The following is a 26,922-nucleotide window of genomic DNA, read 5'->3' on the forward strand; positions in this document are numbered from 1 at the left end:
AGCCACTGGGATAAACCCTATCATTTTTTTAAAAATCAATTTAATATTGCCAGACCCAAGACAGGGTTATCAGTGATTCTTCATGGAGGTGGCTGAGGCCATTCTCTTAATAACATACCGGAAGAGCTATCAGCTCAGTCCTTGGCATATGTCTTTGGTGGGTTATTGGTGACCCATAGGTGATCTCATAAGATGGATTAAACATACTCCCTTCTGTATTTTTTTAATAGAAGATTGTGATTTCAGTGATTGGGGAGTGAAGATACCTTTTCCCCCTCCATTCCTCTGCCATCTCACCTTTGCCATCTATTCATGTACCAGCATCTTCAAAACCAAACCAGACAAAGAAACGTTGATGGGAATATTTATTGAGCCCCTACAGTGCACTCCAGGAAACATATAGCCACCCCCTCGTTTGCCTTCTCCAAAGACACATTCGGATGTGAGCTGACAAACATCACAATGCACATGTGCAAGGGTCTTCCTGCCTCTCCCCCCTTTGAGCCTCTGCTGAGGACAGAGAGGATGGAGATGGGCCCAGAGAGGTTACAGTCGCAGGAGGAACAGAACGACAGGGTGTGATGGTCATTTTCTCTGGGAATCTATCTGGGGCCACGCTGTGGCCTGGTCCCCAGGAGACCAAGTGACTTCCCCAGGAATCTTCTGGTTCTTCTCAGGCCCTCCCTGGGGGGCGGGGCCTCCACGCTGTTCTCCTCAGAGCTGGAGCCAAGGGACGAAGCTGAAATCCTGCCGTCCTCGCAGGACGGCCGGTGGCCCTGGCACTCCTGTCTGCTGGGTGACTTGAGGCTTTGGTTGTAGAAGGCAGAGGCCAGGCATTCAGCCGCTGTCTGGTCACAGACACAAAGCAGCTTCTCACACAGGCTCTGCCCTACACCTTAGGGGGCAAGAAGAGAGTAGCAGACCTGAGACGCCGCAGGATGCTTGCCCCTTCCGCCCTGTACTCCCCGGCTCCATCCTGAACCTCTTGGTCCTGCGTCCACTGAGTCCTCTACTGGGAATATTCTTAACTTTCTCCTCCTGGTTAGCGCATACTCGTCCATCAGGAATCCACCCGGCATCCCCCGTCCAGAAAGCTTCCTCCAGCCCCTCTGGCTAAAGGGAGTGTCTTTCCTGTGGGTTCCCATCGAATCCCACCCTCTGGGTCTTACTCTCAGAGCGGAAATACATGTAGTTTTGCTATCTGTATTTTTATTTGCTCAGTCTGGTGACCCTACTTTATTTCTTGAAGGTTTCAATTGCATGTAGTGTGGGTTGGCATGCAGAACACGCGTGTGATTAAAAGGAAATAATGTATTTGAAAGTGCTCGGACATAGGCAAGCATTCCACAAACGTTATCCTCGTCTGTGGTTTTCAAAGACGTATTTGGCCCGTTTAATGTTTTTTTGTCTGATCTACCACGAAGTATTCATCAACCAGAACAACCAGACCTGTTCTCATCACACTGACCCTCCACATCTCCTACCCTGGCCTTCACATCAGCCCCAGACATACTCGTTGCATCTCCACAGCAGGAAGCAGAAAGAGGAGACATGGAAGAGCAGAGTGGACCCAGACCTGAGCCTGTTCCCCAGAGCAGCTCTGCGCTTGGGCCCCTGTGCCTTATGTGGGGTGGCCCGGAGCAGGCTCCGAGATGCCCTCATTTCTCACAACCCGACACCCGCAGCTGCTATAGGACATGGTGCTCAGGGCTCACAGAGGGTCGGAACCAGTTCACGGAAGCCCTGTAGGAGTTCGAACGACACACACAACCTTCCTGGATTCAGTGAGACCAGAGGGATGGTTCTAAACCCACCCCTGGCTTCTCACCCCCTAGAGGACAAAATGTAAATGTTTCAGCCTTGGGTTTGTGATCTGGTACCTATCTCGCCGGCCTCACCTTGCATCACCATGGTCCCGCGACTCCCACTATCTCTTCCAGAAATACAGAATCACGTGTCGTTCCCAAACTGCCAAGAGTTTCCCAAAGGCCACAGTCTTTCTCTTCCCTTTTCTTGGAACACCCACACCCAGCGCGGCCACCTGGGGACCTGTTAACCTCTTGGAAAACCTCCTTCACTGCCCTTCTAACTTGTCCCAAATTCTCCCATCCTGGCTGCCGTATTCTGCGGGCTCAAAACCCCTTTCACCTGTACCACCTCGTAGCAATACTAATGATAATAGAAGAGTCCCTTGCTTGTCTCTCTTCCTCCCGCGCTGTGAGCAGTTTGAGGCAGGGATCATGTCTGTTCACTGTGTTCCTAGGTCCCGATGGAGGTTTTTTGGATAAGCAGATAATTGGGTGGATGAATGAATGAGTAAGTGACATGTAAAGCACAGAGCTCCCTCCTGGGAGGTGAGAGGCACCCACGATCCTCCAAGGCCAGGGTTCCTGGAGGCCGAGGGAGGAGGTGGCACTGAAACCTCAGCCTGGGGCTTCCCCAGATAAAAAGTGAGGGTGAGACAAACCCTCTCAGGGCTCTTGAGAAATGCTATAGGGACCATTTCCTTTTAAACTGCGAAGGGTAAGGGAAATACATCCACTGATGTACACGGGGACGTGCAGCCAGAGAATGGAGATGAAGCCAGTTGTACAGCAAGCCCAACAGGGTGAGGCTCCTGAGGGTGGGGCTGTTTCCAAATATCCCCCCTCCCCCCTGCCCCCCCACCCCTGGCCCTGAAAGGCCATGGAGGCACCTCCGGCTTCCACACCTGGGAGGAGTGGAGATGCAGGCCCACCTCTTCCTTCAGCCAGAGACACTCCCCTTTTTATGGGCTTCCTCCGGGGACCTCACTTGGGAAAAGCGTTCTGCTTCTCAGGAAAAGAGACCCACTGGTACAGGGGAGACTCGGTTCTGGGTCTGAGGCTCTGGTTTCACAGTTCCAGCCCCAGTTCCGTCCCCTCCTTCTACCTGTGTGGTCTTGGACCTCAGTCGCCGCCTCTGTAAAATGGGCAGTCTCGCGGTCCTACCTCATAGGGTTGGTGTGAGGATGAACTCTGTTAATACACATGAAAAACTCAGAGGAGCACATGGGAAGCGCTCGGTAAGCATGGGTAACTGACATTATTCCCCGTCTGCTCTTATTGGCTCTGTGACTTTTGTCAGCTGACTTAGCCTCTTGAACTTGAGTCCCCTCCTCAGTGGAACAGGGGTACTAATGTGTGCCTCAAAGTGAAGCAACGTTTTAAATCACATTAGAGATGAACAGGTGCTTGGGAAAGCATCTATAAGATGAGCTGCGGCCCTGATGCTGACTTGAACGAAAGAACAAGCCACTATGCTGGCTCACAGCACTTACACTTGGGGGTACCATCCACGCATACCGCTGGTGACCGAGGAAGCCTCTCGAGCAGGCAGCCCAGCCTTCTCACCTGCTCCAGGCAGCAGTGATGGGACAAACAGCACCTAAGAGCAAGGAAAATCGCTTACTGCCCAGAGCCCCCAGCTGTCCCCAGAGCTCCCTCCAGGCCTGTTTATCCCATACTCCCTATGTTGATGAGAGGAACCAGTGCCTCCTTTCCAGTGCCACTGGACTGATTTATATACATCCCAAGGGCCACCATGTATGGTTGTTCAGGTTGTGGACTGCACAAGGATGCCACATCTAAGGCAGTGTCCATCACACTGGATTTATCTTACTCTTTTTTAAAAAACTTGGTGTTTTTATTGTGACTCTGTTGACTGAAAAGATGGGTGACTTGCATATTTATTACAATAATTTTCCAAAAAATGGAAGTAAAGAGTCTTGAGGAAGGGGTACCACTTCTAGCATACCATATGGGCTAGAAATAACCCACTCCCTCCAACCTTTTACATAATAGAACAGTTAATCTCACATCCATAAGGTACCCTCTTTGTCCATAACCTTAAAAGAGAACAGGGTAAATATCTCGAACGTAAATAAAGAACTACATCTAGGAAGGTGTCCAGCAAAGAGAAAGACCTCAGGAAATAGATGAGAATGGATCATGTTCTTGCTTTTTAGACCCACCCATCTGGCCTGATAAAGCCAGTGTCCCCCCCCCCCAGCTGATGGACATCCCGAGGGAACTTGTGATGACTCCAACCAATAGGGGCTACAATTGCTCCTTAAATCCTCTCTTTTCAACTCTCCCCTGTCCTTTAATCACTCTCACTTGGTCCTGGAGACCACAGCCGGAGCCGGGATCAGGCAGACTTTGTGGCTTTTTGGTAGTGCTTGTGCTTGGCCACGTATGGGCTTCACCACCCATTCCATGGTGCCAGCAGTCGGAGGAGGCACAATCCACCTATCACATCACATTAGCCTGTGTGAGATGAGAACTGCAGCCCCCATTCTGCTGTTATGACAGCCGAGCCACTATCTTGTGTGGCATTCGGCTGGTGTGGGTGGCGGTGGATAGTTAATATAATAGTTAAAATCAAAACTCAGTGAATCAGAAATCATATATGATCCAATTACCCTTGAAAACCATTCAAATGTCCCAGAATATAAAGTATGCATGGTTTGGAAAAGACACCGTTGCAGTAAATAATATCATTTTGACTAACCCTTCCTTGGTCAAGGCTATGGCTTTCCATTTTTCCATTTCTTCCTAAAGGATGTCAAGGAAGCTGTATCATAGCTCACTTGCTGCCTGGTCAAAAATATGGTCCATAGTCAGGAAGCCTCTTCAACAGCACCCGCATATTCTTTCCATGGGGTTCAGCGGAACACAGTGACTACTGCTACCTAGATTTCTCTTTTGCCTTATCTCACTGAGTGCTGTGGACTCAGGAACAATCCTTAAATTGTTCTCTGTCTTGGAGAGTAGAGGGCATGTTGTCAAGCCCCATGATGAAAACACAGTGATTCCACAGTATGCTATACACTTTGCTAGAATAAAAACTTCTTCAGTATCACCTGGTGGGAGGTAAATTTTCTGAAGTCTGCCTGGGCAGCAGAGCCCCTGATTTCCCAGAATGCCCTGCAAAGGTTGGATGATGGGGCGGGATGACTGTGCAGTGGAGACAGGAGAGCTACTGTGGAGGTAGGTGGGTGTGTGAGTCATACAGCCATGCAGACGCCACGTGACCTGCAGTGGACATGTTCCATATTCCTACCAGTACTGTATCCTTTGTGTTAACTACAGTAAGACTCGTCTCTTTCACTCTCAGCTATCGTTGTTGATTCTCCCCTGGCAAGCCCAACACCGGAGGCAGACGTACACAATTTCACTAGAGCTCTAACTGGCCGTGAACTGGGTGAGTTTTCACATGCGATCAGTCTTTAAACCTGATCAGTTCTGCTCTCAGAATCTTCCTCTAACTCATCTCCAGGCTGAGATCCCCATTGTTTCCTCTGTGTCCCCACTGCATTTGTTACAGCGGGTGGTACTTTGTTGAATTGTCCATCTCTTTCACTCAGCAAGGTCCTATGGGGCAGAGGCAGTTTGTTTTAATCCGCTTTGTTTAGGTTTAATCATTTTTACGTCTCCAGCACCTAGCACAGTGCCCAACACAGAGCAAAAGCACAACAAATGTAGGCTGCATGCCTGTATAAATGAAGGAATCAATTAATGAATGCATGAGGTCAGTGAAAATTCTTCCAAGAACAGTAGGTAAAAAATTTGACAATGACACTTAAAAGTTGTTGAGAGGCTCATTTCAGTGTGTCATCCTGCAGAGCAAATCAACTAGGGACCCCAATTCTACATGCTGCTCATTGCAAAATAGGCAGATTTGGGGTCTTCTGAAGTGTCTTTGCAGATTGACCCTCTTAGAGCAGCTGGGCAGTATTCGTGGTGGAGCTCTAGACCAAATCAAAAGATCTGGGTCTGCCCGGCTTTGCCCCTTTGTGGCCGAAGGACCTCAGACAGGTCAGCCTTGGAGCCTCAACTGCTCATCAGGAAAATGGGACCATAATGGCACCAAGCCCTCCTGAGTGAAATAACGCCACTCGGCGAGCTCTCTGTGAGCCCGAAGCGATGTCCGACATCGAGGAAGGCTATCATCTCTCGCTGCAGCAGCATCAACACCGCCCACCCGCCATCCTTGCCCGGCCGTACCTGTCCAGAGCGTCCCTTGGCTCGCCTTGTCCTTCCTGCCCACAGTAACAGCCGTAAGATTCAAATTCCTCCGGGCACCGGGATGTCAGACAAAAGAGCATCTCTCCAAGCTGTGGCATCACCCAAGTGTTGTCCCCGCTTCCCAGGTGCAGGAAGGTGAACCTGTCACAGGCTGATGAGAAACAAGGACTCTCTGTCTCTCTCTCTCTTTGCCCTCCTTCTCCTCTCCCCTCCTCCTCAGCCTGCAAGTTGTGCTAAGCCAGGCGAAAGTCCACTGTGCAAACTCCACTGTCCTCAGTTCAGAGGGGGAAGCACCACGAAGCCGGAGCCCTGCGCAGGGCTCCTCCCCAGCCCCCCTCTCGAGAGCCTTGCATGCGTGGAGGGCTTGCCCAGGCCTGAGCAGAGTCCTCCTGTGTGTCCCACTGGCTGTGGCTGCTTGTCGGTGTGGGGCCTTTGCTAAGGCACCCGAGGGAGGACAGCCAAGGAGGAGAACCATCCAAACCCACATGTTTCATTCTTTCCAGCAAACCATGCTGCGCATGACGCCAAGCCCTTTCCTTCAGGGCCAGTAAGAGCGACAAGTGCCCTCGGTCAGGGGTTCCTTTCCCCGGCTCGGCCTCCAGCAGCTGATGGCTGCAGACTCATCTGCCCTCTCTGAGAATCGAAGTGCTCAAGCGGCAGGAGGGATGGCGCCCCCTAGTGGCACCAAGTGGGACAGTCACAGTACGATGCGGTAGCCGAAGGGGCTTGGTTAAGGACTTCACTAGAGGATCCCAAGGCCGGGAGAGCACAGACATCTCTGCCTGCTTCTGCTCACCTTTTCTAGATGTCCCCTCAGGACCACTTCTGACGGATGACACAGCCAACCCCAAAGATTTAATGCCGGCAGGGACGACGGTTACACCTTTAGCTGTGGCAACAATCTCTGCAGACCCTGAAAACACATACCTTTATGGTCCATATTTGAAAAGTGGTTCAAGAAGAGGTTTGCAGATGGACCAGTAGTCAGGGCCAAATGCAGACAGAGCATCGGGAGAGTGTCTTCAAACTGGGTCTGCAGGTATCAGGGCAGAGCCTCAGGGATCCACGGACACTACGTGAGAATTTCCAAATTTCCTACGATAACATTAAAACTGACAGGACCCCAGGCTAGACCACCTGGATGACATCTCGTGGGTGAGAAAAGTCATCGCCTCTCAGGCCTATATTTGTGCTGTGTTTACCATCATGAGCCTGCCAAGTGAAGGTCCATGATGATACTCACGGGTGAAGAGATAAAAAGAATGGTGGAGCGATTATGCCAACTCACAGTGCTCAGTAATGCAGACTCCTCAAAGCACTGCATCAGCTTCTCTTCATACTCAGAATTAAGTGCAAGGTCCCCTCCATGGCCGTCAAGGCTGCCCGTGATGTGGCTCTGCCTGCCCCAGGCAGGCTCCCTGGCACTGTCTGGATCTCCGTTTGCTCTCAGACCTCAGTCCCACCAGCTCCTTTGGCTGGAGGCAGGGAGGTCTCCAACCCACAGGCCAGATCTCCAGCCCAGTGTGGTCCAGACCAAGGGAGCCTCGGCAGGCCCCGTGCCCACTCATCTGCTGACCCAGGCTCAGCTCCCAGAGCTCTGGGTAAGACCTGGGCCTGTGACTTGCAGTCCTTCCCCAAATCCACCATATTGGTTTGCTTCATACACCTGGGCTTCTGGCTCAGCTTGCTCAGCACTGGTCCTGATGGGTTAGAAGCAGCCCTCTAGTAGTCCTGTCGTAACCTCAGTCTCCTAGGTTTAGTATCCTGCCCAGCTCTCCAAGCCCCCAAAGGTGAATCAGAGGGAACAGTGGAAAATAATGAGCTATCTTTATTTTCTATTAAAAATGGGTACAGGTTTTTTGTTTGTTTGTTTTTAAATAATAGTAGGCACTATTGGCCCCTGGCGTGTGCATAGGAATGTCAATTGGTTCAGTTTTTCTCCAGGGCCATTTGGCAACATATTGAGAGCCCTGAAATGATTATACCTTTTATCCAGCAATTCACCTTCTAGGCATTTATCAGAAGTGGATAGGCATAAAGAAAGTGCATATCTATTATTTACAATAACACATGTTGGAAATAATTGGTTAAACAATTTATAGGATTCCATACAAGAAACCATTGCACAGCCTCTAAAAATCATGTTACAGAAAAATCTTTCATGTCAGGGGAATATTATCTCACTGTATGAAGTGCTACAACGCAGACTGCAAAACCATGGCTGCCAAGTGATCTCAAAGTCATTTTATTTATGTTCACAGATGTGCTCACTGTGGGTTGGGGCAGACTGGAAGAAAGCATCCTCACATATTAAAAGTAGCTATTTTTATAATGTGGATTTAAATAGACAACTAAGTACAGTTTTCTATATTTTTCTAAGTGCATCTCTTTAGCAGATAGGTTTCAGTATCTTCCTACTAATGGATCTATTTTCTTTTCTTTTTTTTTTTTTTTTTCTTTTTGTGGTATGCGGGCCTCTCACTGTTGTGGCCTCTCCAGTTGCGGAGCACAGGCTCCGGACGCACAGGCCCAGCGGCCATGGCTCACGGGCCCAGCCGCTCCGCGGCATATGGGATCCTCCCAGACCGGGGCACGAACCCGCATCCCCTGCATCGGCAGGCGGACTCTCAACCACTGCGCCACCAGGGAGGCCCTGGATCTATTTTCTGATTGCACTTGTCTAATTTTGGGCTGGGGGATATAAAAGTAAATTGGCTTCAATGATTTCTTTCATTCCAGGGAACACACTAGATTTCATAAATATATGGGGGACAACAATATATACAACGTATACAAAGCTGAGCATGCTTACCTGGAGAAGGTGTGGCCCTTGCATCTTCTGTGTCTTCCTGGACTTGGCCTGGTTCTGGCCCCAGAAGAAGAGAGAGGGAGTAAGCATTAGCTCCAGTCTGTCCCATCTTGGTCTCCAGAGGCAGCTCCCATCCCACTGAGCCCAGGAGGCAACGTGCTTCTTGCTGTGCCCCTGGTCGCCTCCTAGGAGAGCTGGTGAGGGCAGGGTCCCTGCTGAGCTAAAAAAACCCCAGACTCAGGCTTGCTGATAAACACAGACACAACATGTCATGCTGGAAGCAGGTGAGTCTGTTGAAATACTTTGAGAAAGCAGACTTCTCCAGAATTTGAATGAAAATAAATAAACAAATAAAAATCACATTTTTTGAACAGAGGAGAAGAAGGCAGCAGAACTGTGTGATTCCAGTTGCTTGTGGTGTGGCTCCAGGAAGGCTGCTGAGCCCTGGTTTCTTTGTGAAATGAATTTGTTGCTGTTTAACAGTCACTAAGCTTCTAGTACGCTATAGAATGAGTATGTGTTTCCCCCCCACCCAGATTCATATATTGAAACCTAACCCCCAATAGGATGGCATTTGGAGATGGGACTTTGAGAGGTGATTAGGTCATGAGGGCAGATCCCTTGTGATGGGATTAGTGTCCTTATAAAAGAGACCCCAGAGAGCTCCCTCATCCCTTCTCCCATGTGAGGACACAGTGAGAAGGTAGCCAGCTGTCCATAACTAAGAAGTGGACTCTTACCAGAACTTGATGATGCTGGCATCTTGATCTTGGATTTCCAGAACCATGAGAAATAAATGACTGTTGTTTATAAGCCACCCAGTCTGTGGTACTTTGTTATAGCAGCCAGAATGAACAAAGACGTACTACATGCCATAGACAGCGCTAAGTGTTTCGATTACATTAACTCAGTAACAACCCCATGAGTTAGTACTATGCTCACCCTCATTCACAAATGAGAAAGGGGACACACTTGCTCAAGGTCACAGAGCCAGGAAATGGTGACATGCAAACCTGGGCCACCTGGCTAAAGTTGACCCACTTAACCACTATGCTAGGCTACTCTTTCCCTTCTGGCTGTACCCCAGAGAGCTAGAGGTGGGAACTCCAAAATACTTTGGAAAGGAAGGAACTGCCTTAACTTCAAGGTGCCATAGACCAAGTTTATGATGATGTTATGTGAAAATCAGACTTTGAAATTTCCTGATGTGGACACGAATGCTCAGCAAAGAGAGAACATCTTGGCAGTTCTAAGCTGGGGCAGATGGGTCTCGTCAAAGGCAGAACGTACAGATTCAGAACTAAAGGAATACTAAGCTGTACTACCCTGGGGAAATGACCCCGCCTCTCAGAGCTCCTCCTTTATCTGTAAAATGGGTATAACAACAGGCCTTTAGGATGAGGGAGGATTAACTCAGAGAAGGCGCATAGGGGCCTAGGAACCCGCCGACACATTGGAGGTCCTCAACAGTGTCACTGCCTATTAAGCAAGGAATCGTTTGTATACTTAGTCACTCTTAGTATTAGTAAACCGTTATTATCTGTTATTTATACTTATTAATAAAGGAGCCATGGTTGTTAATGACCACAAGCAAAGTAAATATGTTAATTCTTCTGATGACATCTCGGTCTAGATATTTTTTAAGTAGGAGGTTGTTCTCTGTGAATCACTATTGTATAACAGAAAGCCTGAATGAAGTCTGGGGTTAGAAACCAGTCTGCAAGTCACTGCTGAATGACGGAGCTTTTAACCTCCCAGAGCCACCGTTTCCGATATAATCTGCAAAATGGGTATAATAATATTTCTTCCAGGCCATGTCAAAAACTGGTCACCAGAACTGAACACAAATATTTAGATGACATTTCTCCACTGGGTTTCTTGCTGTCCTCCTATGTAGCCCCTCTGCTTACTTGTCCTGGAGAGAATGGTCAGTCGGGCTGCTCTGGTCTCAGCTGCCACTGTGAAAAGAAACCAATTACCATCTCAATTACCATCCCAACTCAGCACCTTAGCTGGGCAGAGGAGAGAAGGCCCGTGGCAATCTGATCAGACTATGTCTGGATGTTGTTGCTCCATTACTTCCCAATTCAGTGGACAAGAGGCCAGATAAGAGCCAGTCCTGTGTTTAGGCAAAGAGACCAGCAAATGACCTCTTTGGGAGAAAGGGCCATTATTTCCCCTGGTTGGGATGGCTTTGTTGGGGAAGGCAGCTGAAGAGGGAGTTTAGGTCTAGAAGTAAGGATGGAGACAGTGGCGGCCTCCAATCTCAGCCCTACCACCCAGCTCTGGGCTTGGACAACTTCTCTCTCCATCTCAATTTACCATCTAAATATGGAGGTTACAGCAATTATTTCATAGGGTTGTAGGAGCATTACATGAGATTACATATTTTAGGCAAGTTGTCCAGTATCCTGCATGTGATTTGACATTGTGTGCGGTTTTTTATAGTCACACTAGAATTTTTGGAAGGAGATGCTGGCCCAGAATCTTCCCATGCTCTGTTTCATTCTCCGGTCACCACAATGGACCGGGATAATCATCCCTTTCCAGGGATTGGTAAACTATGGCCCGACCCTCAGCCCGTTTTTGTAAATAAAGTTTTATTGGCACCACAGCCACACCCATCCAGTTACAGATTGTCTATGGCTGCTTTTCTGCTGCAATGACAGAGTTGGGTAGTTGCGACAGAGATCCTCCGGTCCACAAAGTCTAAAATATTTACTATCTGGCCCTTAACATAAAAAAATGCTGATACCTGCTTTATGCAAAGGGGAAGTTAAAGCTTAAAGAGCTTAAACCACGCTTCCCAAGTCACACAGATGAAAAACAGGAGAGCAGGGAATCCATCCCAAATCTGCCTGACTCCAAAACATAATTTCATCCCATAATGGTGAGAACAACTACGAACCCCAGATCTTTTCCTCACAAACTGTTTCACCTGCACCTGCGTGATTGATTTTTGAGCCCGCATTCAGGCTGCCCCCTCCTCTGAGGGCATTTGAAGTCACTGCCTAGGTCATGGATGTGAGGGGGCGAGTGCGTGTGTGTTGGGGAGCGAAGGTGAGAGTGTATCCCCTCACTTCCTCCCGTTAGACTCTAGACTCATTGAGGAACCTTATTTACTTTGAGTCTTTTCCAGGGTTGTGCCACAAAGGGATGATGGTTCAGGCTGAAGAAAGTGGAAAATGTATGAATTGGGGGTTATTTTGTGATTGTCGGGTGGGGCCGTGAAGCCCGTAGCTTATCCTCAAATTAGAAGGGACATGGCCACTGCCAGTCCTGCTGGGAATGGCTGCCGGTTGGAAGCAGGGCGTATGGTGGAGCTTTGGTTTGGTGTTGGTGCCATTTCCTCTTTTCTCTGGACCTGGTCTCCAAGGCACGGGCTGTCTGGAAGCTGTTGGGGATGACATGCCCTTGGACCTGGAGGATGGCTGGGGGTGAACACATGAGCCTCTGCTTTTAACCTGGCAGAAGCAGCAGCAGCAACAGCAGAGGAGAGCAATGCACAAACTTGTAGGGCGGTGGGTGTGCAGCGTGATCTCCCTGAGGTGAGGAGTTGCCAGATTTAGCAAATAAAAATCCAGGATGCCCAGTTCAATTTGAATTTCGCATGAACAAAAGATACAATTTTAGTAGAAGTAAGTCCCATGCAAATCCTGGGACATACTTATATTAACAAAGTATGTGTTGTTGATCTGAAGTTCAATGTCAGATGGTCGAGGGCGGGGTTTTATCTGACAATTCTCCTAAGGTGGGACTAGGAGTGTGGGAGAAAGCTGAGCAAGTAGAGAAGAGATTTGGCAGTCAAAAGGAAGTAGGAGGGGTTCTAGAATGTTCCTGAGGCAGTTCCATTGTAAGCCCAAGCAGGGAGCATTTTAAGGGAGATAATACCAGCAAGCAGGCAGCTGGCACAATCAAAACACGGCAGAAAGAGACTCACAGACTTTGAAAACGAACTTATGGTTACCAAAGGGGAAACGTGGAGGGGGGATAAATTAGGAGTTTGGGATTAACAAATACACACTGCTATATATAAAATAGATAACCAACAAGGACCTATTGTAGAGCACAGGGACCTCTACTCAATATTCTGTAATAACCTACATGGGAAAAGAATCTGAAAAAGAAGGGATATATGTATATGTATAAATGAATCATTTTACTGTACACCTGAAACTAACACAACATTGTAAATCGACTATACTCCAAAAAAATATAAAATTTAAAAAAAGAAAAAAAATAAAGCTACTCTACAAAAAAAAAAAAAAAAACCCACAGATATTTGGGTTCCATACCAGTCCCCCTGTGTTCATCTTCTCCTGAGAGGGCCGTCAGGCTGGAGTCCGTGGGCTCCACAGGAACCACTGCAAAAAGAGCCCCCAAGAGCAACGAGTGAGGGATGCAAGTGCCAAGGGTCCCCAAGGACAGGCTGGATGGCCGGGTGAGGCAGGAGGATAAGGGGGCTGTAAAAGATGTTCCCAGAAGGGCTGCTTGTCCTGCTTCGGGATACCTCTGCCTCTCGCACACCGCCCAGGACACAGGGGTGCCCAGCAAGGCCCCCCCTCGGGAGAGACTCCAGCCAGGGCTGGGTTCTGGTGGGGAAGGCGACCCCATTGGACACAGGCTGTGGCGACGAAAGGGCTGCAAACTCCGAAGGTTTGTGCCTATGGAGTGTGGTCCCAATTTGAGAAGACCTGTGTTCAAAGGGAAGGCAGATGGCAGAGAGAAAAGGGTTCTGGCTCAGAAAGTCCATAGAGGTACAACCCATGTGCACACACGCAGCCATACACACACGTCAGCCTATACATGCCCATACACAAACCCACACGTGCACACACCCATACATACTCATAGGCACGGGCACACCTGCATCCATGCACACACAGCCATATCGGCTTCCTCTTTAACAAACACTGCAGTGCTAATTCTGAGGAAGAGAGCCCGGCCCCGGGAAAGGAGGGATGGTTGGCCGTGGTGCACCTCGAACTTCCCATCCCCAGGTACCCACAGTATTGGGACTGAAAGATCGTGGGAACTTTGGCAGACAAGGAATGGTGGGCATAAACTTAACTCTCCCTTTTTTCATAAGATGCATGTTTTAGAGTCAGAATCATCCCTTGCTTAGCTCAGTAGACAGTTATAAGGAGGCTACCCTGTCCTGAAAAGTGACACACGAGAAAACAGCTTCCCCTTCAAGGATCCTCACCTGGATCCAGGCAGCTCCTTGTGCTGCAGGCTCTGGGGGGTACAGGAGGGGGACAGCCGGTCTGTTCCCGGGAGGCCTCAGTGGCCAGGAGCGCCCCCAGCCGTGAGTGGCCTTGCCCCATCTGAGCACTGGACCCTGTCCTGCTTACAACTACAGGCCGAGAGAAAGAACCTGGGTCTCCGTCCTAACTAGATTAAATTCACACCTGTCTATGTAGAAAGGGCCATTTGACTTTGGGTGTGAACTGAGTTTATCAGAAGTAATGGCGTCTCCGGCTGGGGGATGTGGGCACGTCTTCAGTGTCATGGGTCACTCCAGCTTCAGTGAGGCAGACCAGGTGGAGGAGGTGTATCCACCCACTCCCATCAGTAGCCAGAGCCCTGTGGTCCAAACAAGAGCAGCTTCCCAAGAAGACCTTACCTCTGGGCAGAAGTGTCAGCATTTCTTTCCTGCTGGTTGTCTCTGAAGAGAAAGCACATTAGAGAAGTGGTTTTGGAGAACATTAGAAGGTGCTGGACTTGGCATCTGAAGAAACGCAGCATCGATTGGTCCCATACCAGCTCCCGCCGCAGGCTGCCATCCCCACCGCTGATGCAGGGCCCGGATCTTCCTACCTGGAGGCTGAGCCAGACAGAAGGACGTGTCCAGAAGGTTCAGGGAAGAGTTGATACTGGACTGAGCCAAGCACTCTATGGCAGCCTTGTCACAGGTACACAGCAGGTGCTCACAAGCATCCCCGGACTCTGTACACAGAGCAAGGGCAGAGCAGACCGGAAGAGCTCATTGGGAATCCCAGGAGGTGAGTCAGACTCTAAAACTGACTCCCACTCTGCCCCCAGAGCCCTGATGCTCTTGCGGTTTTCTTCATCTCATCCACGCCAGCTCCGTGCCTTCAGCCGTGTGGTCTCAGCCTGGGAGCCGTAGGCACTCCTTTTCCCCCGCACTTACACCCGATCCACCAGGCCATCCTACCGGCTACTTTCAACCTATTTGAGTCTGACATGCGTCCCTATCTCCACTGCACCCCCGATCATCCCCTGCCTGGGTGATGTGAGTGACTTCACTGCCGCCCCCAACCGCCGCCTCCTGCCCGGCTGCTCAGCCTCTTCTCACTGAGGGGCCAGAATGGTCCTTTTCAAGCCCAGGTCAAACTATACCTTTGTGTGTGTGTGTGTGTGTGTGTGTTCAGAACTTTGAGCAACTTCCGCACTCAAAAGCCACCGCCCCCTGTTCCTTCTCAGACCTCACCTTCTTGCACTCCTCCCCCGTCTCCCCACCTCTGACCCACTGTCCCCCTTGTTTCTGAAACACCAGGCACCTGGAGCCTGGGGTCCCCCACAGCTGCTTCCTCCATCTGCTCTTCTCCTGAGTAGCCACAGGCTGGCATCCCTTCTCTCAGTCTTTGCTCAACTGTCACCTTCCCAAGGAGGCTTCTCTTGACTTTCTTATTTAAATAGGAGCCCACACCCCAGCCCTCCCTATGCCTTTCCTCTGATTTATTTTCTTCCACAGATCTTAGCCTTATCTAACATACCGTATGATTTGTTTCTGACATTTTCGGTGTCTGACAACCAAGAGGAAATTCCAGAAGGTCAGGGTACCCCCAGCACGTAGGCGATCGTCTTACACTTGGTGCAGGTGCTCAGCGTGCGTGAGGTGAGCGAGTGAATGAATGAGTCATGTTTCTTCATGTTCACTGGGTTCCTCACCTTGTAGCTTACACCCTTCCTGATGCTCTGAACTCCAGTCAGTCCATGTGACCTGGACTGTGGGACCAGTCAAACCTGGGTTCAAACTCTGCCTTAGCCACTTAGCAGCTACGTGACTTTGGGCAAGTTATTTAATGTCTCTGAGCTTTCCTCGCCTTGTCTGAAAACTGGGGATAATGACCCCCATCTGATAGGGTTGTGAGGACCATCAGAGTTGCTGTGTATAACATCCGTGGCACATAAGAGGCACTCAGAGAGGGTGCCCTAATATACTACCCCAGCTTGCCATGGTCCTCTTCCCTCAGTGCCTTTGCCTATTCTACTTCTTCTGCCGGGATTGTCCAGAGACATGAAATACAATTCCTGGAGTCACACAGCTAGTGATGTGGAGGGCTGAGATTTGACCCGCCGTGTGTGCCTGATTCCTACAACCACACCAGCCTTATTCAGCCCTCGTGGACTCAGCTTCTGTCACTGAGTTCTCAACAGATGCCAGTCACCATATTAACTGTTCTGCACTTAACAGTGTTTACATTTTTAAAATGTAACATTGTTTTACATGTAAGCATTACTTAGTTTCTATAACAAATCTCTGAAGCAGGTTTTCTCCTCCCCATTTTGAGGTTCCCAGTTGTTAAGTGGAAGGTCAGGGTATTCCCCCTAAATCACACAATGCATAAGTCGTAAGCTATTTGCTCTTCTCAAGCGCACAGGCTTGGTACAAGCATAAAGTTGTAGATCACATGACCTGCTGAGCAGCTACTGTTTCAATTCAGCAAGAATGTGTTGTGCCTCTGCTCCATGCAAGGTAGAGATGCCATAGACCTGGCCCTTGTAGGGCTCTAAGTATACACAGTGATGTTGCCAACGGTGATGATGATGAGGGTGGACCCTGGGAGCCTGGGCCTGCGATCTCTGAGCTGTCGTTTCTCAGCCCAGCCTCCTGGGACACCTGGAGATGCTCACCACAGGTGATACTCTTGCTGACACAGTTGACATCTGTGCTAAGCTTGGCGGGGTCTTGCAGACAGTCGATCTCAGCAGCCTGCTCGTAACACCTGCGATGCTGGAAGCAACAGCTGTGGCAGGATGGGGAAGGGTCAGGGTGAGAGTGTGGGTTAGGGTCAGAAGAGGGGCAGGCAGCACATGATCATTCTGTGTCTCTGGTTGGTTTCTGGCAGTGGCCTGTTCCAAATACTTAGTGTATACACACACACACACGCACACACACACACACACACACGATATTTGAATTTGAATTATATTACCTATGCAGCAGTTGCTATTATTCTTATGAGCATTTACATATGTGAAAAGTGAGACACATAAAGCTCTGTAACTTGCCAAGGTCAAGGTTGATCACAGAGAGAGGCTGACACTAAACAAGGGAGTCAGGTGGCTCTTGCAGTGCATTCAGCAAGCAGTGAAAACCAATGTGAAGGAGAAGACATACAGGCAGCTGTATGGGCAAGCTACTAAGTTTCTCACATTACCTAGCTCATAAGAATTTGGGGGAGTCAAAAGAATGTCTAAAAAGACCCCGTCATGTGATTGACACTCAAGGAACTATGGCAATTGTTTTTGGAATCTGGCATGCAAGATCGAGGTGGAAATAATCTATCCTCCAGGAGTCTGGAAATTCCCACCTCCATCACCTGCAATGTGTAAAGTTATTGAAATTGGGTAGGCCCACCATTCTGCCAGTTCTGGCCATCAGTGCTTTGATCATTCAGACAGGGATGAATTACTGCTTCATTTCTTTGACTTCTAGGTTTGTGGGTGTTTTAATAACTAAAGGAAGTGGTAAGGGAGGACCTGAAAGGAAAACACATTCCCAGAAATGGTTCTGGCACCGTGCCCCAAACAGAATCAGCCTCCCCCTTTCTGAATGTCAACAGGATGGCTTATGATCCCAGAAACGACCAACTGCCCTTTTGGTGCAGAAACAACTTACACCAATGGGAATCCTTCCCTATCTCCTAGGAGTCTGCGTAGATGAAAGCACACACTTTATCACACTGGATTTGGGCACAAATATAATACCAGTGAGGTGTAGACATGGTCCTGGAGTAGGAGTAAGATGTGGGTTCAGTTTCCTGGTTCCACACTCCTGTTGCTGCTGCAGTTACTATAGCTCTAATTACCGCTATTACGACTACTACTTCTACTACTCCTACTGTTACTACTACTACAAACACCACATTACAGTTTTATTAGTACTGATGCTATTACTACTATTATTACTATTACTATTACTACAGCTACTGTGACAACGTCTACTACTACTGTTACTACTACTACTACCACCACCACCATTACAGTTTTATGAGTACTGATGCTATTACTACTATTATTACAGCTACTGTGACAACTGTTCTACTACTACTGTTACTACTACTACTAACAGCACCACCACCACCACCAGTTTACTAGTACTACTGCTGCTGCTGTCATTACTATTATTACCACTATTGCTATTAATACTACTATAGCTACCTAGACAATTGTTACTACTAATGTTGTTACTATTACTACTACTATTACAGCCTGACTCTGGCTCCCACAATACTATTACTACTCTCACTACTACTACTACAGCCCTGCTAATATTGTTATAAATCGCAAATACTCTTGAAGACTTAATAAGCCAGGCAGAATCCTGATCACTTTAACTTGCATTTGGTCATGTAATCCTAAACAATAACTGTATGAGGTAGGTGTTATTTTTACCGCCATTTAATAGATGAATAAATGGAACACAAAGAAGTAAAAGAACGTGCCTGAGCTCACAGAGTCCCTTAGGAGCACAGAATTGGAGTTACTGGGTTATAGGTGATATGCATAAAACTCTAACAGATACCACCAACTTGTCCTAATTGACCCTCCTGCTACCAGTAGCTATTTGCCATATCCTTGCTAACCTCGGATGCTTCTAAGATTTTAAATTTGATTACACACACCCACATACACCTGCACACACAAACGAAGCCAAGGGAGTTTTCCGCATCTGTGCTCCGCCCAAGCCTCAGCCGGGCCTGCATGAGCTCACGTTTTGGTCGTGCTCACCTGTCAGACTCGTCCACAGGCAGCCCTTCCATCTCAAACCTGCAGGCACAGCCGTAGTCTTCGAAGTCCCGGGGGCAGAGACCAGCCACACACTTCATACCATTCACGAACTGGAGCAGCGCAGGGAAGTTGGTGAAGACATCCTGCAGCCAGGTGAAGTGGGAGCCCAGGCAGTCTGGGGGAGGGGAGGAGGGCGCACGAGGAGCCAGAGTTGAGGAGGGAGCCCCCTTCTCGGGTGTATGGTGCCTTAGCACCTGCTAAGCACCTACTGTGTACTTAGGACAATTCTAGACAATTGAACAGAAGCAGGTTCACTAGATGTGGTCCCTGTTGGTTGCCCACCTGACAGCCATTCATCCCTCTTCCTAAACAACAAAACTGAAAAGCATTCAGGGAAGGTAACCTCCTCCCCAAGTCCCTGGGAATGTTTAATAGTCATTCTCAGCTCATCATGGTAATCCCATGTTTCCAAGACAAGGGCTAGTCTAGGGCTGAGCATGAAACCCAAATATGACCCCAAAACCCTAAGGGTGAGTCTGTTAGAAGCTTTTGGGAAATATTTCTTTTTTTTTTTTTTTTTTTTTTTTTTTTTTACGGTACACGGGCTTCTCACTGTTGTGGCCTCTCCCGTTGCGGAGCACAGGCTCCGGACGCACAGGCTCAGCGGCCATGGCTCACGGGCCCAGCCGCTCCGCGGCATGTGGGATCCTCCCGGACCGGGGCATGAACCCATGTCCCCTGCATTGGCAGGCAGACTCTCAACCACTGCGCCACCAGGGAAGCCCATATTTCTTTCTTAATAAAGCATAAGGGCATGTAAGAGGGCCCTTCTGAGCTACACCTTTCTCCTTCCTTGAATATGAGGAGGATATGCTGGCTGGAATTACAGCAACCACCTTGCAGCCATGAGGCCCCAAGCCTAAAGCTGGAAAACTATTATGTCCAGGGTAGCAGTGGGGTAATATAGAACAAACCTGCTGGGTCTTTGATACCCGTGTTGAGCTACTGCACCAATGCTGGTGCCTTCAGATGGCTTATGTGAGATCATTAAATGTCTTTATTATTTAATCACTATTAGTTTGCTGAATGGATCCCTAATGACACAGTGCTGGCAATAAAGAAGTATAAATCCGTGCAGGAAGAGAAGGGGTACAGACACTCATAGTTTGCGGGCACCTGCTATGTGCCAGAAACTGTGTTAAGTGCTTTATTTTATTTTATTTTTTATTTTATTTTTCACATCTTTATTGAAGTATAATTGCTTTACAATGGTGTGTTAGTACTTTAAATAGCACAATAGTTAAAACTGATTGAGTGAGTAATGCTTTATAAAGCTTTCATTTGGTCTATGATCCCATAAACTTCTTGGGTTTTTTGTTTGTTTGTTTGCTTTGCTTTGCTTTTTTTTGGCAGCACCATGGGGCTTGCCAGATCTTAGTTCCCTGACCAGGGATTGAACTAGCGCCCTTGGCAGTGAAAGCTCGGAGTCTTAACCACTGGACTACCAGGGAATTCCCCCCCCATAAACTTCTTGTTAATCCTGTAAGGCAGATGCTATTCTGTCACCTCCCTTTCATGGGTAAAGAAATAGAAGGTCAGAGACATGCCCGAGGTATCCACCAGCAACAATGACTTATCCTAAACAAAAATGCTCTTGCAAACAAAATTGGCAAGAAAACATTATCCACCTTTTTGACTCTACAACTCATGGTCGCCCTCTCTGCTCTCTGCCCTTCTGATTGGATGATCGTCAGGTGCTTAACGAGGTGACCCCATAGCACCAATTTCAACACACAGGGTCATTGTAGGGGGCTTGGGGAGATCCAAAGTTGTTTGTGAGGACCACGTCCACCTCGACCGTTCACTGCTCTGCTAGTTTCTTCCTACCTCATTCAAACCTCCCTTCCCACCTTTTGTTTCCACACAGCCTTCTCAGAAACATGAATAAATGGTTCTATGCTGATGGAAAAAGCCACCCTAAGGTTTATGTGTATGTGTATGTGTTTATAGAAACATGCATTTTCATTCAAGAGCTTCCAGGGCACCTGCACTTAGTCATACATATATTTTAAGTGCAGTTTTACGCGCAGCATTGTCTAATCCCATAGCAGTTCAGAGTCACTTTGCTCACGTCCATCTTACTATCATCTTATTTTGGGTACTTTTAGTCATCAGTGATGGGAATCAGAGTAATGTCGTGCGATTAACAGTCAAATCATCGATATATAACTGATCAGTGGAATGCTTCTTAAACTTTATGTATATTCAGTGGTTGAGAAGGAAACATAAAACCACTTTTGTGGAAGGGGACCAAGCTCTGGACTTAGAGGAGACCTTGTCCCTTCTGGCTGTGTGGCTTTGGGAAAGTCCCTAACTCCTTTGGCTCAGTTTTCTTGCCTGTAAAGTAGGGATGCCATTCCCCTCCTGGCCAGGTTGAGGTCAGGATGAATGAAGGAAGGACAGCGAAGCCACCTGGCAACTCAGTGACTCACCGTGTACTAAAGGGCACCGCTACAATCATCAGGACCTGGGTCACATTGTTGGGAGCTTGCTGACGAGGCTGTGGGAGCTCAGAGGGCAGAGCCCAAGGCCCTGGTAATTGTCTTAGATTTCCCACACACACCCCATGCCCTGACACCTGGGGGATAAAAGCAAGTTCAGATTTAACTTACCAAAAATTTCGGCCACTCCTCCCACATTTTTAAACACCCCATTGAGGAAAGTCATATCTAAGTGGAAGGAAGAGAAAATAAATTAGAGAGGCTTGAGGTCCACCCCTTTCCCTTCCCTGTCCGCCCCCTGTGGGAAGTGTGAGTAAAACCCCTTCTCTAAGGATAGATTTGACCTTGGGCTAACTTTCTAGTAACACGGGTTACCATGGAAACCTGATAAGATAAAAACCAGGAACTGTGTTGCTAGACAACAGTGCTCAATGGTAAAAAAAAAAAAAAAAAAAAAAAGCCCGTGGATGGTGAGGTGTATCAGATGAACTACAAACACCTGGTGGGAAGTCATCATTTTGGGTTTCCATCAGCGTGACGACTCATTCAGTTGGGCGCGTCCATTCTGGCATCCTAGAAATTATACCTATGTGGTGGTTACTAGGGATACTGACTCCTATGGAGAGTGAAGCTTCTAGGCCAGGGCGGGTCCTGGGGCTGCTGCACGTGAGCCCTGTTCCCTTGTACCTGAGTTGTTACCTAGGGCCTTCTGGACTACTGTGTAAGTTGCTGCCAGGGCTCCTCTTGGTAAAGAAGAATGGCTGGCACGGCCTGCTGGCACACAGTGCTTCCTGGCCCTGATCCTTCTAAAAGCCAAGTGTGGCCTGTGAGTCTAAATGTCTACCTGAAGAAGACCTCCTAGTACGCATTGCACTTCCCATGGGGCTGATGCCATTTGGAGAGAGGTCACTAACATTTGTGTCTGGATGGGGCTGATCACTTAGCTTGCGTGGGCGCCTGCACAAATAGTTCGGCTGACTCAGCTCACCTCTCTGAAAGGTCAGAAACGAACCCTTAACTCAGGGTTAACCTCACCAGCTAGTTCACGATGTATTCTATTCTTCAGCGATGCCTGTAGAAGAACCCACCTGAGAAATATTTACAATCCATCACCAGGAAAACCTTCCGTTCCCCAAGGAACAATTACAGATCCCTCCCTTCTAATAACCAGAGGACTGCAATACACCATATTTTTCTTTTCATCCGGCCTTTTAATGCAGTCACTACACAACCCTCATTCATCAGCCCATTTACTTCCCTCTTCTAGTTTCCCCTTTCAGCTGACCTGTGTCTTTGATGAGAGTTTTTAGTGCTTTATCTCAAAGGAGAGACCAACAGTGGGTCAGACACCAGAGTAAACTGTGAGAGAGAGGCTTCTGAGTCTTATTCAAGTCACTTTACCTACAAATGCCACAGCAGTAAATGGCTCTAGGGTTTATGCAGAAGGGATCGATTTCTCTGCCGATACCCTAGACAGCTTTCTACCCAGCTAGGTCTCTTAAGAAAAGATCAAAGGATGCTTACTGATGTTTTCTGAGAGTCCTGGAGGCAACTCCCATGGAAGATGTGGGGTGTCCAGAGGGTGGGCCCCTAAAATTGAGGAGGAGAGCAGGGTTAGCACCAACACTGCCGCTGCCCAAGTGCTGGGCTAGAGCTGGGAAGTGGTGGCCGGGATAGCAATGAGGATGCACATAAATTCAATTCTAGACATATTTTTCTAGTATCTGCTATGTGCCAGATCTCTGTGGTCACCTCTTGAAGAAAATAAAGGAGTGGCTGGGTAACCCAGTGTTTTATATTAGTTGGCCTTAAGGGAGTGACTTTCTGGTTTGGGATGGGGAGATTTGGGGACTTATCTTGAAGCTGTTGTTGCATATAAAGCATACAATTTCAACTTATACTGCATGTTTGTTTGGAGTTACTTGAGGTGAAGGATTGGTGGAAATAAAAACAGACATGGAAAAGACCCCAAACTCCAAGTAGTTTATAACTGAGGACAGGGGTTTCCCGCAGACTATCAGCATCAAACTCACCTGGGATGCAGGCTCAGTAAAAGGTACCATCCTTGTACCCTCACTCAAGTCTGATCCAGCAGGTCTGGAGTAAGGCTCAGAAATAGATATTTTTAACGAGCTCTGCAGCTGGTTTTAAAGTTAATGGCCTAGAAACTGCACTTTGAGAAATGTTGCTTGGGGAAAAAATGATGATTTCTACAGTACCCAAATATTACTACCAACTTCAGTTAGTGTTTCATCAAGGTGGGAGGATGGGGATGCAGCCTAGGGCAATGGGGACAAATAGATGGGAATTGGAATCTTAGTTCAACCAGGGACCAGCTCCCTAGAGGCTCAGAGGGCTTACAGACTTGTCCACGCTCACATTGCTTCCCCCACCCCCACCCCGGTTATATGCAGTATGTGAGTAGCCTGAAATGTTGAAAGATTTTTGTCTTTCTTCACAAAGCGGTCAATTTAGTCAGGTCCATAAGTTTGACATTGTTTGGAAACCTTCAAATATGAAAGCCACAAAGTGTTGGCCTTCAAAGAAGCATGTTAGATTAAATTTATTCAGGAAGATGCCCCCAGTTGGTCCTGTTTGGCTTAGAGCAGGTTTCACTGCCTAAGACTATTGATATTTGGGCTGGATAATTTTCTGTTGTGGCTGTCCTGTGCATTTTGTACCCCTGGTTGATATCTGGGGGACTGCAGTGAGCTGGGACAGCTGGGATCAATCCCTCTTGGATGCCACACTCCAACCATCCTGAATTGCTCTCAGTTCCATGAGTGTGCCCTGACCCCTGGGCCTTTGCACAGGCCATGTCCTCTGCTGGAGTACTTTGTCCATGACTCAGCCTGGCTCAGCTACTCACCATTTAAGCTTAGTTTTAACAATACCATGTGGAAGTCTTTCCTCTCTCCCTCCCTCCATGTTGGAAGACTCTGGCTAGTTGCCTGCCCTCTGAGCTCTCATGCCCACTCCCACCTTCTGGTGACCTCTACCATGGTACTATTCATGCTGATTCTCAGGGTCTCCTTACTTGTGGGTCTCTGGCATTAGACTTGAACACCTGAGGGCAGGAACCTCATCATTTGATCAAGACCACATAAGTTCTTGAGAAAGGTTGAGGGGCTGATACATCAGCCCCAGTTGTGCTAACAATGGGACCCCAGTCATGACCAAAACCTTTTAATAAGAAAAAAGGCACATATGAAGGAAGTAAATAATCAATAGAAGCCCAGCACATTCTGGAAGTGGTTGACCCACTCTGTCTCAGAGGAAAGGTCCGAGGTGGTGTTTGGAAGGATTTGAACTTGAAGGGAAGACTTTGCATCTTATGGAAAGTGGTTATATTCTAATTTCAACCTACAAGCTTCTGGACGCCATGCAGACCTCTTGAATTATCTCCTAACTCAGGTCCTGGTCGAGATAAACGATCAATAATATTGTGGGTTCCCTTTGCTTCACTGTCACTACTGGGATTGGAAGGGAACCACAGAGTGGGGAGGGTCAGTGGGTTGGTCCAGAGTTTACCTGAATATAGAAAAAGAAGGAGAAAAATGACAAGATAAATGAGTGATCTCAGTAATGACAGTGCCCAAGCAGTTGCAGGAAGGAAAGAAGTGATTTGGGATGTTTAGCTGCATAAATATGCAAATAAGAAAGAGCATAGGAAGGAGCTGGAAGACTCAGATTCACAGCTAAGATCCCAAGTGAATTCGGAATTATTACCCCGGCTGCCAAGGAGATTACTTAGATGGCTTTCGGGTTTGGTGGCATGGGCCCCAACTTTCGAATGTAGGGTTGGAAGTGTTTGCTTTTACACCAGAGATGCCTCCAGAAGGGGCAAGGGAGCTGTTGCATGTCAGGAAGGCCAACACACTCCAAAGGAATCAGCAAAGCAAGGGACAGTAGCCCCTGAGCAGCGGGGGAGGAGATGCAATACCGGGTGGAGAGGACCTTGCTAACCCTTGCCCTTTGCTTTCCTTGGTGCCCACTTACCCCCATCCCACATGTCCATGCTCAAAATATCAACTTTAATATCAGTATTAACCCTCGAGCTTATCATTCATGTTTGATTTCCACCACTCATTAGGCAAGGTGATAAAATTACTAGTAAGCAAATCAGATGGAATTGGACAAGACGGCCCAGGGTTCATTGTACGTAATTATATACTAAGCCAGAAATACAGTAAAATACCGTCACTCACCGCCATGCGGGGCCATTAGCATTCCTACGAGCAGAAGCACGATCATGGCAGCAGAGCAAACAGTGGGATTCTGGCATCAGCTGCAACAGCGTCCTGGGAGAGAAGTCAGCGGAATATGGCAAGTGTGCTTTCAGAAACCATGACACGAGACCCCACAGGAGCTGTTTGTGCAGGAAAAAGAGAAAGCCCCGAAAGTGTCTCTGTCCCAGCTTTGCCAGCAGCTTTGTTAGCAATACAACAGTAAGGAGATTATGTTCCCTCTTTGAGACTCAGTTTATCCATCTGTAAAATGGACACCTCACCGTGCGCTCCTTAAGGACGTAGTTCTGGTCTCATTTATTTATTCACTAAATCAATGGTCATTTATTATGGGTCAGGCACATTGCAAGGATGTGAGGAAAACACACCTTACCTGTGAGTGGTTCACAAACGAATGGGAAAGGGTGGCAATTTAACAAGCGCTATAGTTTGACTTTTGTAAATTGAATTTTGAGCAACCCATACGTTATGACCCACCAGCATTCTGAGCAGTGCATTCTTTTCTTAAAATTTTTTTAACCATTTTTTAATTGAAGTATAGTAAATTTACAATGTTGTATTAGTTTTGGGTGTACAGCAAAGTGATTCAGATATGTGTGTGTGTGTGTGTGTGTGTGTGTGTATACACTTTTACAGATTCTTTTTCATTATAGGGTATTACAAGATACTGAGTATAGTTCCCTGTACTATACAGTAGGTCCTTGTTTTTAGCCATTTTATGCATAGTGTGTATCTGTTAATCCCAAACTCTTATCTCCCCCCATCCCCTTTGGAAACCACAAGATTTTTCTGTATATCTGTGAGTCGATTTCTGTTTTGTGAATAAGTTCATTTATATCATTTTTTTAGATTCCACCCATAAGTGATACCATAGGATATTCTTGAGCGGGCTAGCTCTGAACTTTTGTACCAACATCAGAGAATAAATCTGGCCATCGCGTGGCAGCGCTGCCTGCTAGCAAACAATGCTTTTGCATACTTTGTGGCAATCCTAGCGTTCAAGGAATGTGCCTTTGGAAGGGCCTGGGGGGAAGGGGCGAGGTGGGTGGGGTCAGGAACCTACATTTCAACTGTAGCTGCCCTGGGATCTGAGCAGTCAATATTGAACTTCAATAGTCACTTACGGTCTATTGCCTCAAGCAGGTCAACCATGTATTTAATAGGGAAGGGACAACTTAAAGACCAGAGGAATTCAGAATAGAATAGTTTTAGCTCCCTGGGAATCTAACTCCCACAGGAATGTGAGACGGATGATTGACTTACACATATTCAGTTTAGAACATGTTTTTAGGACACAGTTTGAACGATAATACAGAGTGATTATGCTACCCCAGTGG

The 26,922-nt window shown here is 47.8% G+C and overlaps 1 protein-coding gene across 1 annotated transcript; it reads right to left on the reverse strand.

Moving 5' to 3' along the window:
- Nucleotides 1-602: 602 nt before the first annotated feature.
- On the reverse strand, nt 603-25,592 carry OC90 (otoconin 90). Its single transcript, XM_060115735.1, has 14 exons — nt 25,547-25,592; nt 24,729-24,869; nt 22,863-22,928; nt 21,510-21,566; nt 18,838-19,012; nt 16,738-16,850; nt 14,677-14,805; nt 14,483-14,524; nt 13,152-13,220; nt 8,860-8,913; nt 6,844-6,960; nt 6,027-6,198; nt 3,299-3,405; nt 603-895 (listed from the first exon to the last, which is right to left on the reverse strand). Exons 1-14 carry the CDS (start codon nt 25,590-25,592, stop codon nt 603-605), a joined length of 1,581 nt encoding a protein of 526 aa, XP_059971718.1.
- Nucleotides 25,593-26,922: the final 1,330 nt, after the last annotated feature.

The sequence above is a fragment of the Mesoplodon densirostris genome, chromosome 13 (assembly GCF_025265405.1).
Source record: "Mesoplodon densirostris isolate mMesDen1 chromosome 13, mMesDen1 primary haplotype, whole genome shotgun sequence".
NCBI lineage: Eukaryota > Metazoa > Chordata > Mammalia > Artiodactyla > Ziphiidae > Mesoplodon > Mesoplodon densirostris.

Excerpts from the sequence above, each read along its gene's own strand:
- OC90 (XM_060115735.1), bottom strand. The coding sequence starts at position 25,592 with ATGATCGTGCTTCTGCTCGTAGGAATGCTAATGGCCCCGCATGGCG. Across the intron at positions 19,013-21,509 it reads AGGAGTGGCCGAAATTTTTG|ACTGCCTGGGCTCCCACTTC; the intron begins GTAAGTTAAATC and ends CCCCTCCCCCAG. Across the intron at positions 3,406-6,026 it reads CCAAGGGACGCTCTGGACAG|GTGCTGTTTGTCCCATCACT; the intron begins GTACGGCCGGGC and ends CCTTGCTCTTAG.